General features: G+C 35.0%; 2 protein-coding genes across 3 annotated transcripts; one reads left to right on the top strand and one right to left on the bottom strand.

The window, feature by feature from the left end:
* The first annotated feature begins 2891 nt into the window (after window positions 1-2891).
* LOC127162845 (B-cell receptor CD22-like) lies at window positions 2892-11882 on the top strand. Its single transcript, XM_051105724.1, has 7 exons — window positions 2892-2932; window positions 3340-3399; window positions 5096-5449; window positions 5527-5760; window positions 11205-11468; window positions 11606-11705; window positions 11807-11882. Exons 2-7 carry the CDS (start codon window positions 3357-3359, stop codon window positions 11880-11882), a joined length of 1071 nt encoding a protein of 356 aa, XP_050961681.1. The 5' UTR covers window positions 2892-2932; window positions 3340-3356.
* A 3476-nt stretch (window positions 11883-15358) lies between these two features.
* On the bottom strand, window positions 15359-19031 carry LOC127169936 (CMRF35-like molecule 9). 2 transcript variants are annotated; one of them, XM_051117624.1, is made up of 7 exons: window positions 18898-19031; window positions 17101-17409; window positions 16792-16932; window positions 16677-16715; window positions 16426-16584; window positions 16256-16302; window positions 15359-16130 (listed from the first exon to the last, which is right to left on the bottom strand). In XM_051117624.1, the coding sequence occupies exons 1-7, from the start codon at window positions 18938-18940 to the stop codon at window positions 15975-15977; spliced, it is 894 nt and encodes a 297-aa protein (XP_050973581.1). In that variant the 5' UTR covers window positions 18941-19031; the 3' UTR covers window positions 15359-15974. The 2 variants fall into 2 exon arrangements, with proteins under 2 accessions (XP_050973581.1, XP_050973590.1); XM_051117633.1 differs by lacking the exon at window positions 16792-16932.
* Between the last annotated feature and the right edge of the window lie 243 nt (window positions 19032-19274).

Raw genomic sequence — 19274 nt, 5'->3', positions numbered from 1 at the left:
TAATGCTCAGAATTCAGAAATTCCCTAACTTTATGCAAATTAAGAGCGACTTTCGGGAGCGACAGCCAATAGGAATGAAGACAGTAGAGCTCATGTGATCATTCTCCTGTCATCCCTAGATAGGCAATGGAAAAAGTAGGCTCTGCTTCTCATTCGTTTTTGTTTGTAAGTACAGATTTAATTTATATTTATATTATATTTAGTCTTTTGCCTCCAAAATGTTTGTAATTAGCGGCAAGAAAACTGATTCGCTATGCAACCAGTAGTGAGTACGTCCACTAGGAACCTCGTCGCCAGCCACTGGCAATATGCGACAGACGTCGCTGCTAGTGTAAATGCAGCTTAAGGCGCTGGCATTTTCCAGATGACAGCAAAAAGAACTTGAATTGCTCCATCAATTTTGATTGGACACATAAAAGTAGTACATCACCTGAATCTGTAGAAAGTGTACTTTCATTTGTGTATGCTCAATGAACAATGAAATGAACGCCCACATCGACTCGTAAACAAAGCGGCAACGTGTTTGTGTCGGATACTTTCGTTTTTGGAAGAAGACGCTGAGAGGAAAAAGCCTTGTATTTACTCCAGATGAGGACGCGCTGAGAGGAACAGGCTAAGCTTGTTTATCTCACAAACAGAACGCGAGCGCGGCTACAGGCAGATGACGAGGATCTCGTATACAGTGTAAGTAATGTTTCTTATTGACATTAGATAATGTGTTGTTGTGACATAAACTTGAACGCATTAACTAGTTGGACTTTTCCAAAGCTATCATTCCTGACTAAAATGTGTGAAATCAAGTGCAACATTTTAAAATATCATAGGCAACTTTTCAATGCATCTGTAAGGCGTCAGGAATGTTTTATGTTTCATAAACAAATTGACATAAAAGTAGGGCTAATGTTTAGACGATATAAAAGTAATGTCTAAGAATGCTTAGACTAGTTACTACTAGCTAATCAAACGTGTATGTGCTTAATAGTAATTCAGTTTCTCAGATGTTGTTTTTGTTCTGTATAATAATAAATACACAGCATGTGTACATATGATAGCTATAAAATCACACGGGCAATATTAGTGATTGCTAACGTAAATATTGCTCCAGGCCTATCAACATGCTCACTGATTTATTCATTTATTTATTTATTTTAGTGACCAGATACCTATATGAATATTTTTGGGATAGAACTTATAGAACTAATGCTTGTATTTAGCAAGGATGCTTTAAATTGCTCCTGATATTAACATGCTCACAGGTGTTTTTTGTTTTGTTTTAGTTGTTTGTGATCTGATACCTGCACAGCAGATGAATCCTGCAAACTTTTCCTCTGAGCGCACTCTATGAACATCAGATTTTCATCTACACGGATATTCTAATGATAAAACAACTTCCTTGACTACTGATGATGATTTTTGCAAGCACTTAAAAATCAGGTATGATTTACTTGTGTTACTTGTTGAAAAGAATTCAGAAAACAGTTTTCAGAAATTACACAATGTCTGTTCACATCTCTGTGGTTAGATCAGTGTGCTTAATAATGTGTATTTGACCTTCATAATGTATGTTTATATTATACTGTGTTATAAATAAAATACAGATAATCTAAAACCCCAATCTCTGAATCTTCTCACATTGTTTCTACCTGACAGTCAGAGTCTCATTGATGGGCCATTAGGGGAGGGTCTTTTGTCTCTCAGGTGTGAATCACTAAATATTCAGTGCCCATTGTCACTCCCTCGCATATTCCCTTTCGATCACAAAAGACGTCTTAGAAAATTTAAATAAGAATATTGTTTTTTGTGAATGACTGAACAAGATGACTTTCACATCATTTTGTAGAAAAAACTCTAGTCTACCACATCCAGTTCCTAAAGTCTTGTGAACTGTTCAGTATGTGAAATGTTCAGTATGTGTTTCTTGAAAAAAAAATTGATTTTCACTAACCACGCATAAACATTGTTTTCTCAAAAACACAAACATGTACATTCATGTTGCCTACATATTATTGTAGCCCAGTTTGTGCTGATTACAATGTAATTAGACCTCAGCCATTAATATGTTTTTAAGATACTAAAAAAAGCACCAATGTCAGGGCATGTCAAAACTTCTCCAGGGCCCCAAAACACCCTCAGACCCCAGAGGGTTAATGTGATAAAGGACTATTTGATTGCCACCTGATCACTTGTGAGTTTCACCTGTGTACTGGCAGGCCATGACATGCTGTGAATGATTTGAGAAGTATTACGGGTCTGTAGTGTATGCTCTTGACAGGCTAAATAACACTCACATGACAGCTGCCTATAAAGTGCTTCACTTTCAGACTGATCTAGAATTAGCTCTTAAAAATAAAGGTTCTTTATGGGCATCAATGTTTCTATGAAGAACCTTGAACCTCCATGGAACCTTTCAAATGCGAAAAAGGTTTTTTAGATTTTTACAATTTTTCAAAATGGTTGTTTTAGGAACTGATCACTGAAAAGTTCTTTGGGGAACCAAATATGGTTATTCTACGGCATCACTGAAAAAACAGCCTTTCGGAACATTTATTTTTAAGAGTGTACAGAGAGATGAACTGATCTCAGATCTGTGGGAGAAAGCTAACAATGCCACTTTCATTCTTGAAGTGAACTAATCCTTTAATGCAGCCTAAATCTCTTGTTTGAATGTGAGATTCCTGTTCACTATATGGCCTAAAGACATTTATACACTGACATATATGCAAAGATTCTTTAAAACGATTGTGAATTGACATTTGCAGTAAAGTGGGTAATTTTACAAATATGGAGAAGTTTTTATTTCAGCTGAGTTCCATAGAAAGCATTTGCATAGAAACTGGAAGTTATTATAATCCCTTGCAGTTTATCGTAACTTGTCTGACATGTTACAACATTTTCTTATTGTGTACTACTGATGAAATTCACTGCGAACAAGGTATGAGAGTTTTTACACATTATATAATAAAAAGCGTGTACATTTCAAATGTGAATTTAAATTCAAGGTATGAAAAGATGTGAAGAATAAAGAAATGTTCTTTGTAGATAAAAACAAACTTTTCAGATGCTAAACTTAAATATTGTCTGATCTCTGATATTCATGAAGTGTCTAAAGGTCTCTTCAAACTCTTTAAAAGAGCAACACATAAACCTCTGTTAGACAACAAATTAATTAGAATGAATAAATGATTTGACTAAGGATAAATGACCTGCTGTTAGCAAATAATTTTATTAGACCAATGTGCATAACTTTACTAACACAGAATGACTGTTTGTGATTGTTACTATCCTGTATACTGTAACTAATAACTGTTGTTAAGTAATCTCATTTGTTATGGATTGCAGTGGTGGTAAAGGTCAGAATGACTCTTTCTCTTCCCCTCATCTTTCTGCTCATGATTTCTGGTAAGTCACAGTTGTTACATCATCACTTCAAAATGTTTTCTGCAATAGCAAACATAACTTAAAGCTGCAAGCAGCATTGAAAGGGCCCCTGCATCCGGGCTCACCACCACCCGGTGGGTTTAGGAAAATCGCAAACGGTAAGCAATATGCATTTAAGGTGGTAAATATAAAAGGAACATGTCAAAGTCTTTTTATATGTGCCAAGCTTCTTGAACATTGAACATGATATAAACATGATTGAAAATTGAACATGGTATGTTTGAGTTCAAAGCATGCAAAGCATCACATATCCTGTTGCCAACAGGTAGCGGTATAATTATAATCGAATGCTGGCCTTTAGATGTCTTCAGGTCAGGACTCTTACCAAACATGTGAAGTTTGGTGCAGATTGGACATTGCATGTTTAAGTTAGTGTAAAACAAGTAATTTCCTGTTGCCAGCAGGTGGCGTTATGATTATAACAAATAATTGTTTTTAGATGTGTTCAGGCCAGGATTCTTATTGAACGTGTGCAGTTTGTGGCAGAGCAGACATTGTATGACTGAGTTACAACAACTTCTATTACCATGGCGAAAATCGAACTTTGTCAGGCCGCCACGGAACGAAAACTCAAGATCTTTGCAATGTAACATGGCAAAGGCCTTTACAGTAGACTGACCAAATATAATGTTGATATCATTAAATGTTACTTCCTGTTGCCAGCATGTGGTGCTATGGCTATAACTGAAAATGGCCATGTGTTCAGGACAGGACGTTAATCAAACATGTGGATTTTGGTGCAGATTGGACATTGTATGCCTGAATTATAACAACTTCTTTTATCATGGCGAAACATCAAAGTTTGCCGCGGACATGTCCTTCAATGAAAACTGGCAATTTAATGCCACAAATGGCTTTAGATTAGACTGACCAAATTTGGTGTTGATCTGTTTAAATCTCTAGAAGGAGTTTGCTTAAATACAACACCTGAAAATGGCAAAAACTGCACAAAACTTGCAGAGAAAATTCAAAACAACAGACATCCTGTTGGGTTTTGGACTTCGTACCATGGGACTTTTTATAGGTATTGGTGTGTTTCATGTGTCTACTTAATTTAATACATGTATGTGAAACATGGCTCGAGGGGCACTTTGTTGAAATTTTATAGCACCCACCCATATCAGATGTAAATTTTCATCACTTTTGGTGTGTGTGCAAAGATTTGTTAGTTTTTGAGCACGTTTAGGCATTTAAAAATGCGATTCACTTTTGAGAATAATAATAAGAAGAATCTGAGCGATTCCAAATCGGTCCCTTATATTCAAGCAGCCTGACATTTTGTTTTTTTTAGCTAATCAGAAATGTTCTGAGCCTGTCATTCACTTTGCATGTTCATAGTTGCTGAAATTAGTTTGGCTCCCATGTCTTTAGAGGGTTGGGCTTAAGAGAGAGGAAGTGTGGTTGAACTGGTGAAATTTGGAAATTAAATGATGATTATATCAACTTGTCTAATGGTGTCTTGCATTTAGTTGGATCTTATATTTTGCTCTGCATGTTGATGTGCTTCTTGTTTTGGATCATCTTGATATATATATATATATATATTGCAACATTCATCTGCAGGGCTTTTAAAACGTTTCACAACAACTGATTGGTATTATTTAGCTATGTTTGCAAAAAATTAAGCTTCACCATTGATTTATGTTTTGTGTTGCAGGAGTTTTTGGACAAAACTGGACTGTGAGTTATGAGGTTAAATCAATATGTGCTCTTAAAGGATCCACAGTAAATATGTCATGCTCGTATACATACCCTCAGCAGTATAAACTGAGTGATACATTTTGGATAATGTGTGAGAAACAGAACAAAACAGAAGATATCAAAAGTTTAACAGAATACCCCGAGTATAAAGACAGGGTTGAATACACTGAAGACAGAGAAAACAAAACTGCCATTCTTAGACTGCACAACATCACTGAAAACGATGAAAGAGCATATTGTTTCAGAATACTAACTGAAACAGATTTACAAAGATGGATTGGTCGAGTGGGAATTCTGCTGAATGTTTCAGGTAATCCACTTCACTCCTTCATGTCTATTAATAATTAGATTTATTGGACATGGCTAAAGATGTGTTTTCTCTTTTAGCTCTTCAGGTAAAGGCACCACAGCTGGTGCTGAAGAAACAAACAGTCAATCTGACCTGTGAAACGACATGTAATCTGACAGACGGATTCATCTGGTACAAAAATGGACAGGCTTTAAACATCCACAAAGAAACACTCCAGTTTCTGTCAGAGCGCAGTGATTCTGGCAGTTATAGCTGCGTCGTCAGAGGACATGAACATCTGCCCTCTCCTGCTGTCAACATCACTGTCATGTGTGAGTAGATATTTATGCATCTGAACAATAAAAAAATATTAAATAACGTATTGAGTATAAATATCAGACTGAGTTTTTGTCACACAGTTACAACCAAAAAATCGATCAGAAAAGCTCTCTGCCTGTGAATCCAAGGTCAATGCTGTAACTACACCATCTGTCTACAAAGAACGTCTTTCTCCATTAATATCCATTCAAAGCCTTAATGCAATAGTCTGGTCTACATATTGATGAATATACATATGCTACACTACCCACATATACTAAATCAACTCTACACTCTACATAGTGTTAAAGTAACACTGAAGCAGAGTTAAAGTTAATGAGATAATAATTAAGTGATTAATTAAGTGATAATTGATCATTAGTGAAAAATAAATCTCAAAATCTCAGCAAACAATAACTAAACAACTCAACAAACAGCATTATCAGCTTCACACATGACTGACCAGTGTGACTTTATCTTTGTCATATGCCTACAGAAGCTCTTATTGAGAATAGAAAATAAGACAAAAAAAATGTTTCTGCAATAGCAAACTTTAAAAAAACCCTAAACATTTTTTAGCCAATCAAAAATGTTCTCAGCCTGTCAATGCATTTTCCTTTAAAACACTTGTCACTATAAAATGATTAACTTACAGTTACAAAAACTTCAAATCATTGTTGGTTATATATATATATACACAGTACTGTGCAAAAGTCTTAGGCAACTAGTATTTTCACCAGCTAAAAAATGGTTTAAAGTCTGTCTTTTGCTGTGTATCAGTAGGAAATATCAGTTTACATTTCTAAACATTCATTTTTCCATTAATTGTAATAATCCAGGGAGATTTTTGTGTGGAGCACAGGCTGTTGTGCAAACAGAGATCTGATCTCTCCATCATTCAATCCAGTCTGTTTTAAGAAACAGAAAAAACGGAGACAGACTAAATCCAGAAGAACTGTGGCAACATCTCCGAGATGCTTTAAGAGACCTATACCTACAAAGCTACAGTACTGTTAAAATTTTTAGGCAGATAGGCACATAAAATGAGGATGCTGTCAAAAACAATGTCATAAATAGATTTTCTTTATCAATGAACTTCTATTAACTAAAATAAATAAGCATCTGATGTGACCATCCTTTGCGTTTAAAGCAGCTTTTGCCCTATGTGCACTTGTGCATAGTTTTTCAGGTAGCTTTGCAGGTAGGTTACTTGAAACATCTTGGAGATGTTGCCACAGTTCTTCTGGATTTAGTCTGTCTCAGTTTTTCTGTGTCTTCATGTCATTCCAGAGACAGATGGATGATGGTGAGATCAGATGTCTGTGTGGAGTCTGTTGTCAAACAAAAATCTCACTAGATTATTACAATTAATTGGCAAACAGAATGTTTGGAAATGTATACTGATGTTTACTACTGACACACTACAGCAAAAGATAGAAATAACTTACTTTAAACCATTTTTTTAGCTGGTGAAAATACTAGTGGCCTAAGACTTTTGTACAGTACTGTGTGTGTATATATATATATATATATATATATATATATATTTTTTTTTTTAGTTTAGAAAATAACTCATCGCTTCATACGATAAGATTACATAAGGTCCCTCGGCTGGGACTGTTTAGAGCCCTTTGATGCTGCATTGAAACTGCAATTAGGACCTTCAACCTGTTGATCCCCACTGAAGTCCACTATATTGAAATCCTGGATTTTTTTTTTTTTTTTTTTTTTTTTCAAAAGCCTTAATTTCTTTTTGACCGAAGAAAGAAAGACATACACATCCTTGATGGCATGGGGGGGAGTAAATTATCAGAAAATTTTCATTCTGGAAGTGAGCTCATCTTTTAATACATGCACCTAAAATCTCCTGTTTGAATCTTGATTCCTGTTCACTATATCATAGAGATGTAACGGTATGAAAATTTCTGATCACGATTATAGTGATCAAAATGATCACGGTTATCAGTATAATCACGGTATTGTTAAAATGTACTGAAAATGTTCAAAATATACTGACACATAAATCACTTCACCAAGTTTTATATTTAAAATCAACAAACAACAAATAAAATGACTTTTTATTTGCATAATCACTAAAACAACAACAGTAGCCTACTAATGATATCTGGATTTTAAATGACAACATGACTGACAACAGTTTAACTACAGCAGTTCAACTAATAGCATGTTCAGTTATTGAATCTAACTGTTCAGATAGAGCTATAAATAAAAATAAAAGCCAAAGATCACATTTCAGCCTTTAAATAAAGAAAAGGGTTAAGTCAAAATGATAATCGATTTAATAAATTATTATATGTATTTTATCTGTTTCATAAATAATCTAGATAACTGGTCTGACTTATTTAAATGTGTAGAATCCACTTGAGCTTGTTTTTCATCAGTCGGTCAGAATTTATGCTACAGCAGGGCATGCAAATTCGGTCTGTTTTTTGGCCAGACAAAAATGGCACACAAGCTGAATGTAGCATGAAGGCAGCATTGCGGCATGAACACTACTTTAGATACTACATGAATGCAAACAGAGAGGATTCTTGCTGCGACCCTCTCATAATGCACTCTTGACATTTACTATTAAAATAACGCCAAAAACGGCTTCAAATGAACTATGAAAAGGAGAATAAAGTCGTAAAAGTTGCAATGCATTTCTTATTACTTAAAATAAACGGAGACTATCTCGTGTTTTTCCATGTGTGCTTGATTATTTCCGTGGCGATTGGCGCCTTTTAAAACATCAGTCGTCTTTCCACACAAAACGAAACTACTCTGCGTGCCGTGCGCAAATGAGACTGTTACTTAAAACTGTGCTTTATTCTGTACAGTATTTATTTATCATCAGTTATTCAAATCGCGATAATCAAATACGGTTTTAATGATAATTAAAATACGAAACGGTAATACTAACCGTGGGGAATTTTATCATGATTTATCGTCAAACCAGTAATCGTTACATCCCTACTATATGACCTAACAACATTTATACACTAACATGAATGAAAAGTTTCTTTAAAATGATTGTGAAATGCCTTACAAATAAAAACTGACTTTTGAATTGACATTTGCAATAAAGTAGGTCATTTTATGAATATGGAGAAGTTTTTATTTCAGCTAAATTACATACAAAACACATTTGCATAGAAACTGGAAGTTATTATAATCATTGATATTCTTAACTTGTCTAACAAGTTCTAAAGTGAACATTTCCCGGTTATGTACCACTGATTAAAGCCACTGTGAACAAGGTATGACAGTTTTTACATTTTATTTAAAGAGCTTGTACATTTTACATGTGAGTTTCAATTTAAGGTATCTAAATTTGTAAATATAGAATAAAGATGTTCTTTGTAGTTAGATGCTAGACTTTAACTACAAAACACAAGTCACAGTACAGGATTCAATATTGTCTGATCAATGTTTTATCATGAAGTGCCTATTGATCTCTGACACACATAATCGGATATAATCAAACTCTTTAATAGAGCAACACACAAACCTCTGTCACACAACAAACGAATTAGAGCAAATAAATGATCTGATTAAGGATAAATGAATTTTATTATACTAATGTGCATACCTTCACTAACATAGACTGACGGTGATTGTTACCGTCCTTTATAGTGTACCTAATGACTGTTAAGTAATCTCATTTGTTGTGGATGTGAAGATTGCAGTGGTGATGAAGGTCAGAATGAGTCTTTCTCTTCCTCTCATTTTTCTGCTCATGATTTCTGGTGAGTCACAGTTGTTAAAGAATCACTTTTAAAATGTTTTCTGCAATAGCACCCATAAAATATTGCTTATACTTAAGTAGCCCAATTAAGCAGCCTGACATTTTTGACATTTTTAGCTAATCAGAAATGTTCTCAGCCTGTCAGTCACTTTGCATGTTCATAGTTACTGAAAATAGTTTGGCTCACACGCCCTCTTTAGAGGGCAAGGCTTAAGAGAGAAGAAGTGTTGAACTGGTGAAATTTATTAATTAAATGATGATTATGTCAACTTTCTAATGATGTCTTGGATTTAGTTTTTCATATTTTTGCTCTGCATGTTGATGCTTCTTGTTCTACATGATAATTTGTGCAATTTTCAACATTCATCTGCATGGCTTTTAAAATGCTTCCCAACAAATGATTGGTATTATTTATTTATTGTCTGCAAAAACTCAAGCTTCACCACTGATTTATGTTTTGTATTTCAGGAGTTTTTGGAAAAAACTGGAATGTGAGTTATGAAACTGAATCAATATGTGCTCTTAAAGGATCCACAGTAAACATGTCATGCTCATATACATACCCTCAAGATCTTAATTGAATGATACATTTTGGATAATGTGTGAAAACAGAACAGACCGGAAGATATCAAAAATTTAACAGAATACTCTGAGTATGAAGACAGGGTTGAATATATTGAAAACAGACAAAACAAAACTGCCATGCTCAGACTGCACAACATTACTGAACATGATGAGAGAAAATATTGTTTCAGATTAGTAACTACAACAGATAAACAAAAATGGATTGGTCAATCAGGAATTCAACTTAACGTTTCTGGTAATCCACTTCATTTCCATTAATAATTTTATTTATTGTACATGGTTATAAAGATGTGTTTTCTCTTTCAGCTCTTCAGGTAAAGGCACCACAGCTGGTGCTGGAGAAACAAACAGTCAATTTGACCTGTGAAACGACATGTAATCTGACAGATGGATTCATCTGGTACAAAAATGGACAGGCTTTAAACATCCACAATGAAACACTCCAGTTTCAGTCAGAGCGCAGTGATTCTGGCAGTTACAGCTGCGCCATCAGAGGACATGAACATCTGCCCTCTCCTGCTGTCAACATCACTGTCATGTGTGAGTAGATATTTATACACTAGAACAATGAAAACTGATATTAAACAACATATCAAGTATAAATATCATGGACTGAGTATTTGTCACATAGTTACATATAACCAGTCTTCAACCAATCAATCAGAAAAGCTCTCTGCCTGTGAATCCAAGGGATTTTGCACATGAGCCCCTGCTGGTCAATGCTGTAACTACACCACCTGTCTACAAAGAGTGTCTTTCTCCATTAACATCCATTCAAAGCCTTAATGCAGTAGTCTGGTCTACATATTAATGAATATACATATGCTATACTACCCACATATACTAATTCAACTCTACACTCTACATAGTGTTAAAGTAACACTGAAGCAGAGTTAAAGTTAATGAGATAATAATTAAGTGAATAATTAAGTGATAATTGATCATTAGTGAATTATAAATCTCAAAATCTCAGCAAAGGATGACTAAACAACTCAACAAACAGCATTATCAGCTTCATGCATTACTGACTGGTGTGAATTTATCTTTGCCATATGTCTACAGAAACTCTTATTGAGAATAGAAAATAAGACACAAAAAATGAAACCATGCTGATTTATTTTCTAGATCCTCCAGAAAACACCTTAGTGTCCATCAGTCCATCTGGTGAAATAGTGGAGGGAGATTCAGTGACTCTGATCTGCAGCAGTGATTCAAACCCTCCTGCTCTGAACTTCAGCTGGTTTAAGGAGAATCAAAACTCAACTACTGAATCTGGACAGAGTTTCAGCATCTCCAGCATTAACTCCAGTCACAGTGGACTCTACTATTGTGAGGCTCAGAATGAATATGGATCTCAGAGATCAGCATCTGTTTCAGTCACTGTTAAAGGTATTTTCTATAAACACGCACTGTGGGCTCGTCTTGTGTAAAGGCTGAAGTCTATCCACTCCCTACATTTATCATCCTGTTTGTAAAGACTTTAAAAAAAAAAAAAACAAAAACATTGTCATTGCCTTTTCTCTTAGGTGTTTCAAATAGCTTGTTTATCATTGCTGTCTGTGTCACTGCTGCAGTTGTAGCTGGATTTGGGCTTTTGTTTCTCATCATCATCATTGTGCACAAAAGGTTAGCAGGCAGAATATATATATATATATATATATATTACAGTCTTTAACAGTTTAACAACTTTTAAATATATGCATTTGTCCTCAAATATGTAACATTAGGAGTAAGAGAAGAAATAATGACTCTAAGGACACTGAGCAAAAGAAGGTGGGTAATGAATCATTAAAATTCACTTGAATTCTACACTGTAAAAAATCTGAAGAAATATGATAATGTCTTGGCAAAATCATAGACTTTATAGATCTAATGTCACTGTACTGACATTTTCAGCCTTTTCTAACAGGTGGATTTAACTTTTGGAGGTATCTGCAGCTCATGGAAAACTTTGTTTAATATTTACTCAATATTGCTTTTTATATACGTTTCAAAATTAGTAAATTATCCAGATATTAATGCTTATTTATAAGTGAACAAATGGTAATATCTCATGAAATTACATTAATTTAAATGAATTTCTATAGGTAGCATGTTAACTATACACTTTTAAATATTACAGCTGTGCAGAGCTGAATGTTCATGGATTGCAGTAAAATCACAAAAGAAATACCAATTTATGCCGCAATGATTCTATTGCAGATGTCTGCAGGAAAAGCCTTTGAATCCAGAGATGGTGAAAATGCTTCTGTCCAAGATGGTAGAGATACAGACACAAAGAAACCTGAAGAGGAGGAGACTGAGTACGCCAGCATTACAATTCACCATCTTGCTTCTGAAACCAAGTGAGAAAACTATTCTATTTATTCTGTTTTAGTCATAAGTCATTGTTATCTGCAAAGTGCTTCTTATAGAAACAGCACCATAAAATATATGATAAACCAATAGATCGCTCTTTTGTTAAATGAATAGAGTCCACAACATGCATTTAAGGCCAGTTCTTGCACAACACCTTCAAAAGTCTGTTTGGCTTCATAAACTTTAATGCTATGTGATTGTGACAGATCAGCAGAAGCGTTTGGATCCATTTGCAGCTTTATTATCGAAGTAGGGTACAGACAGGGTCAAATCAACAGCAAACAGGGTCCACGGGGAATAGACAGACTCAGAAACGTAAGCCAGGCGAGGTTTCGGGGCAGGCGGCAGAGAAACAAATCCAGTAAACAATCCAAGGGTCGAGGAACACAGAGAAGAATCACAAACGGGTAACAGTCCAGGTATGCAATGAGAAAACAGTCCAGTAATATCCAAAACGCTCAGAAATGACAGCCGGGGCAAATCAAGACTTTGCGGAGAGGAGATGTGTGCGTGTGTGTTTTATACTGTGTGTGTGTACTGAGGTGCAGGTGAGTGAGTGACGTGTCAGTCCCAGGTATGAGGGGTTATGGGAGTTGGAGTCCGAATGAGACCGAATCAATATTCTGGCGAGGGTTCCCTCTGGTGGTGCGGAGGAGGCGGTCCGGAAGCCTCCTCTGTAACAGTGATGATCTCGCTCTTATTTATGTATTTTTCATTTTTGCAGACCTGCTGCAAGCCAAGAGGATTTATCTGTGATTTACAGCAGCATCAGATGATCTGGACTGATCTATATAGAAATTTTCTTGCTTTAATATTTTCATTTAATCATGTTTTTGAGTGTGCATTGTTTATTAAGGATCTCTGATGCATTACATCTCTTGTAAACCAAAGCCAATTAAACATGCAAACACAGTGTGGTCCATGTACTGTGAAGCATTTGTAATCTCTCTCTCATTCAAGTTGCAGCTTAAATGTAATTTTGCAAAGTAAAATACATGTGCTTTTATTTACCTGTGCTTAAATCAACACCAGAGCACTGCAGAAGCATGAAGACATGTTTCAGAAATTGTACAATATCATGTTAAAATGTATGTTTCTGAAGTTTCATCATTGAATGGTGAGTTCTTTGAATGCTATGTCGATGGATAATTGTTGAGTTAAGTTGACCATCTGACAAGGCATCACAAGTGAAGGAATTAATTGATTCATTTTAAGAGAGAACCGACCTTTAACCGTATGCAAATACTGTATGTAGCAATGGAGTAAAAAAACTTTCGTTTCGTTTACAAAAATCATGAAATGTTGTTTGTTTGCTGCAAACATCTTATTTTATGAGCCCTGTATCCACATGTTTCCTATGCCCCATGAGGCCCTGCGTCAAAAGTGGGAGCGTCTTCCGATTCAAAGTAAGCAAGCGAGATGTGACACCCATTTGTTTAGCAGTTGACAGGAGTGACGGGCAAATGAAGCCTCGTGAAGCACCGAGACTTTCCTCTGACTGTTTTGGGAAAAGATTCAAAGCTTCGAAAGTGTTGAAAACAGTGCGATATGGTGGTTAGTAAAAAAATAAAGCAGCCAAAAGACTAAAGCTCCGTCGGAAGAAGCGTTCTCCACAATTTCCATAGATCGGTCTGTTATTTGCACAAATAAAAGCCTAACCGCGTGTGTGTTTGTTTGTTGAATTTCTGACTCTGATAAATTAATTTACCCATTGAACTGTGCGATTAAATGCCAGTACGAATATCAATATGATGGAATAATGAACAGAAGAATAATGTACACATTATACATGTTAATTGCATATGGCACATATTTAATTTTCCTGAAATAATTTGTATTCTTCATATTACTTGTTTGACTGGGTATTTAAAATGTAATTATTAAATAGGTCCCAAGAAAGTGAGGCTTCTTCGAAAGGGATTTCTACATTAACAAGCCACGAATTGAGGCTTCACCTGGCATGCCCTTTAACACAAGCTCATCAGCACATCAGTCTCGGTTTAAATGTCATTTCACTAGTTGACAGTCATTCAAGATTTAGCGATCCAAACTTGCTAATGAAGTGGGAACACAAATTCGAAAAGCATTTGTTGTCCATAAGAACGTAATGACATCTCTCATAACGGTGTGCATCTTTACAAAGTACACAATGGTCTAAATAACCCTTAGCCTCTTCACTAATTAGCACACAAAATACCATTGGTATACTACATCCGCTGCCTCACCGGAAGTTTTACCCACGTTCTTTTTTACAGTAGCGCCCCCCCGGAAACTTGTGGATTACTTTCATTGTTTTTTTGAAATGTTGTAAGTTTCTGATATTTAACATTATTTTAATTTATTTTACTCTTATGTGATTTCTTAGTCTACAATTAAATATGAAGCTCAGTACATTTGAGATGTAGTGTTTTCTCAGCTAACTGAACATCAAAATATTGCAGTTAGAGCACAATGTGAGTTTGTAGTTTTTTTTTTTTTTTTTTTTTTTTTTTTTTTTTTTTAAATGAGCAAATACTGGTCAGTATTTCATCCCTTTCATCGATAAACAAAATTACTTACGTGTTCAGTTATTTCATGCTGTGTTTCTAGAACTGACCATGTTTGGTTACAACTTATGTTTCAGACATTTTTTTTTTTTTTTTTTTTTTCAGGCAAAAATGTTTAGGGCTGTCAAACGATTAGTTGCGATTACACACAGTACACACAAATATATTAGACAAACTCAAACTTTTATTTTATATGCGATTAATCACAACTAATCGTTTGACAGCCCTAAAATGTTCATGAATTAGAGACCAAAGTTTTGGTTTGTCTTCAAGCACAGTTGATAGAGTCGTGATTCATATTATTGCGGATAAGATGGGTGAGTCTACAACTAAAACATGCATCTTAAAGTTAACATGAAGTCATATTTTATTTACAGTTGTAAGTTTATTATAAACATTGGAGCCATTATTCCAGATAGAGAGACTTGGTTACAACCTTACATATCCAGATGTTATTTTTGCCATGATGGCGAAGACCTACAGTAAATATATGAAGCCTGATAAAGAGAGCCTGGGTCTTGCATACACTGCAGTAAACCAACTAAGAATACTTAACCATAACTTAAGGTCTACTCAAGGAGCTTCTTTTTTGGGCAGATGATTATGGGTAGATGCTGCAAAACAAAGTCATATCACTTTTCAGATGGTATATATGTCTGGAAGTCATGGTGAGTAAAAATGTGCTGTACTCATTCTAGATCTGGATACCTCTCAGCAATGCACAACCAATTTAGCAGTGAGTAGATGATGTACACACAACACAGTAACAGTTCTTGACTATTTTGAGTCTTGTTTTAAACTCAGGAATGGCTTCAACCAATTAAGTGCATGAGTCTTTAGATTAAATAGCTCTGTCAGAAACTTTAAAATGAAACAGCCTAGAAGTATTGCAGCCCTTCATTGTTGTTTCACATGTAAACTTTACATGCAAAAGCGATATTTATTTACATATAATGGTGTGAAAATATATATTAAACGTATATATATATTTTTAAAGATTGCCGTAGATAGCTTCTTCCTGGGTAGTGTTGAAGTGTAGGTTCTGGTAGACTGGGTCTGATTGACTCTCATCCTTAGACATAGTGCTGGATTTCTTTATAGTGGCGTAGGGTCTGTCATCAGTAGCGTTCCGATAAACACCATTAGCCTAAATAAAAGACATAGAGCATCATTCTGTTGCTAATAAGCTGATGAAGTGACTTACAAAGCAAGGAGAAGTTGTGTGATTTTGATGGCTCAGATCTTATAATGATGTTCCTGTGCTCCACTCACCTCCTCGCTGTGATGGGAGTTGTATGTAGATGTTGCAGTAACACATCCTGAAAACAAAGAATACAGCTTTTTTTTTTTTCCAATATGCAACAAATTCATGTAATATAAAAAACTTTTATTTTTTTATTATTATTTATTTTTTTGCATGTAGTATTTAAATGTTCACACACTTGATTTATTGATTCTCTTTCTGCACTGACAAACAGTGACCAGTCCAAGTACACATATGATCACCAGGATGGCCAGACCAGCAACAATGTAAGGAATATAATATAAAGGCACTGGGAATATATTATCGGCAGATGAGGATGTGATTCTGTGTTCAGCACCTGTATATTAGATAAAGACCTTTTGGGTCATACCATTTTTAATTTGCATTGCATAATATATGTAAAATGTCAAAGTAGGGGTTGTAACTTGCCTGTTGTTTTGTCTGCTGGACCAGAAGCTTTGGCAAATCCTAGAAAAGGAGGACGTAACAACATCAGTTAACCATTGCGATAGAATCCAGGCACTGAAACAAGACGTTTGACTACCTGTTGTGTTTGAGAGTGTGCTGTCCTTAGTAGTTGAAGATACGAAAATGGAGTGTCTCGTTTTAGTCAAGTACATTTCAGTGCTTGTTTGTGTTTCTGTCATCCTGTGATGAATCACTTTATCCACATTTCCAGTGTTGGCTATTTGTAAGTGTTAGAGTAATTTCAAAGACATGTCTGTATTTCTGGGGTTAGCCTAAAGAATAGCTCTAAAACACTTCTTAGTTGCCATTTAATATGAAACATGGTAGTACTGCAACTCTTAACTGGCAATGCAATGAAATGCATAATAATGTTCATCATTCTTACCTTTAAAGACTGTCAGTTTGACATTCTCAAATGTGTCAAAACCAAATCTGTCCACTGCACACCAGTAAATCCCAGAGTCTGACTCCTGTAGATGAGTGATGTGCACGGTGACGGTGCCATCTCCAGAATCCTTCAGTGTGTATCTCCCTGTAGGTGTCTGGTCAGATTTGACTAAAATGTCCAAGTGTCCACATGGATCTCTGCAGAAATACTTTCTGTTGTTTGCAGCCCAGCGGTGGGAACATGTAATTGTGATGTTTCCTTCACTATATCCTTCTTTAGAAATTGCATCAGTAGTTGAACTGAATTCTGTTAGATTAAATATGATTGTTAGGGTTGGGGATTTTGTTGGAAATATTGTGTTTGTCCTGTCAGTTCCTCTTCAAGACTCTTGGGTTTCAGTTATTCATTTGCAAAACTAACTTTCTGTTAAACATACTGTACTTATGGTCCAATAATGTTACAATAGGAAGTGTGAATGCTTCACAACCACTGTACTTATTTCCTATAAATGTGTTATTTATAGTACAAATGTAAACAGACAGATATAATCAGTGGAGGAGCTATTTGCTAACTAACACACATTTATGACCTTTCTCTGTTTGTTAACAAATAATTTCTAAATTGAACTCATGTAATCAAGTTATACCTGTTTTTTTTTTTTTTTTTTTTTTTTATCACTTGCTTAAGTAGGATGGATAAAGGTTTTATCTTGTTAACAATTATTTGTATGTTTATTAGTTTAGTAACACTGATTGCAAAACGTACAGAAGCAAACAAACAGTATAGTCAATCACCGTTTAATTTCAGGCACTGAAACACATGTAAATATGAATATGACTATATATATATATATATATCACACACACACACACACACAGTAGTAAGCATTTCAAGTGGATCCAAAAAGTTAATCAAAGCTGTCTTAAGAAAAGAACATGTATTGTTTTGGTTTTAGGACAACTTTGATGAAAGGTTTTGATCCACTTCAAAATTTGACTACTGATATTTTATAAGACAATAGTACTTAAGTTTTTCTTCTTCAAAATTTTGTTTTAATCAGCGTATTATTAGCTGTTTCAAAAAGTAAAAAAAAAAAATAATGTTGTATTGCTGTTTGTGATATTCACTAGCAATTTTTGAGTGAAATTTTTTTTCACACTAAATGTTAACTAGCCTAAATTACTTTAATAGCACAATAACCTTGAAAAAAAAAAAAAAAAAAAAAAAAACCCTAATGTGACCCTGAAGAAGATCAGGCCTTTTAAAGGTAGAGGTCTGTGGAAAAACTTGCATGCTGGTTTTTGTTGTTGCTCTTATTTGCTTTCATCATGCCCAACAAATGGAAAATTTCTCATATGACCCTGGACCACAACACCAGTCTTAAGTAGCAAGGGTATGTTTTGTAGCAAAAGCCAAAAATCTTTTATGCCAAAAATCATTAGGATATATGGTGAAGATCATGTGCCATGAAGATATTTAGAAAATGTCATAAATATATCAAAATTTAATTTTTTATTAGTAATATGCTTTGCTAAGAGCTTCATTTGGACAACTTTAAAGGCGATTTTCTCAACATTTAGATTTTTTTTTGCAGCCTCAGAATTCAGATTTTGAAAGTGTTGTCTTGGGCAAATATTGTCCTGTCCTAGCCATAAGAAAACTTGTTTATTCAGCTTATTCATTCAGATGATGTATAAATCTCAATTTCTAAAAAAACTGACCCTTATGACTGGTTTTGAGGTCCAGGGTCTCCTATTCACTAGAGTTTCTATCACACATCTGTAGACAACTTACCTGACAGAAACATCCAAAGCCAGAGAGCACAGAAGAATTTCATTTTGAAAAGTGATCCTTTTATGTCCAGTCTGTTCCAGTTTTCGTTTTCTATGCTTTGATATTGACTGACTGATGGTGATGATGAAGCCCTGTTATACCATCAAGTAGTACTAAACATGTATGCCTATGTCGTCCTGTGCACTCTTTCTTACATGTAGGCTGGTTTCTAGACGCCCACACACTCATATCCAGAACCTGACCACTTCCTCTTGATTAACTTTTGGTTTGAATGGACATTCCCCTTTTATACAGAACCAGGGTCAGGTTAGTTTGCCTGTCATTGTTGATAATGTAAGGTTTGAGGTGTTCAGTCTGATTCTACACTCTTAAAAATA

Source organism: Labeo rohita, chromosome 1 (genome assembly GCF_022985175.1).
Source record: "Labeo rohita strain BAU-BD-2019 chromosome 1, IGBB_LRoh.1.0, whole genome shotgun sequence".
NCBI lineage: Eukaryota > Metazoa > Chordata > Actinopteri > Cypriniformes > Cyprinidae > Labeo > Labeo rohita.
Note: the sequence above shows the minus strand (reverse complement) of the source record. Positions and strands in the feature narration are given on the sequence as shown.

Bases quoted from the DNA above. Each gene is read 5' to 3' on its own strand.
- LOC127162845 (XM_051105724.1), top strand. From the start codon at position 3,357: ATGACTCTTTCTCTTCCCCTCATCTTTCTGCTCATGATTTCTG. The intron at 3,400-5,095 runs GTAAGTCACAGT...TTTGTGTTGCAG, and splicing joins CTTTCTGCTCATGATTTCTG to GAGTTTTTGGACAAAACTGG. The intron at 5,761-11,204 runs GTGAGTAGATAT...TTTATTTTCTAG, and splicing joins TGTCAACATCACTGTCATGT to ATCCTCCAGAAAACACCTTA.
- LOC127169936 (XM_051117624.1), bottom strand. From the start codon at position 18,940: ATGAAATTCTTCTGTGCTCTCTGGCTTTGGATGTTTCTGTCAG. The intron at 16,933-17,100 runs GTAAGAATGATG...ACTTACAAATAG, and splicing joins CAAACTGACAGTCTTTAAAG to CCAACACTGGAAATGTGGAT. The intron at 16,131-16,255 runs GTGAGTGGAGCA...TCTTTTATTTAG, and splicing joins ACTCCCATCACAGCGAGGAG to GCTAATGGTGTTTATCGGAA.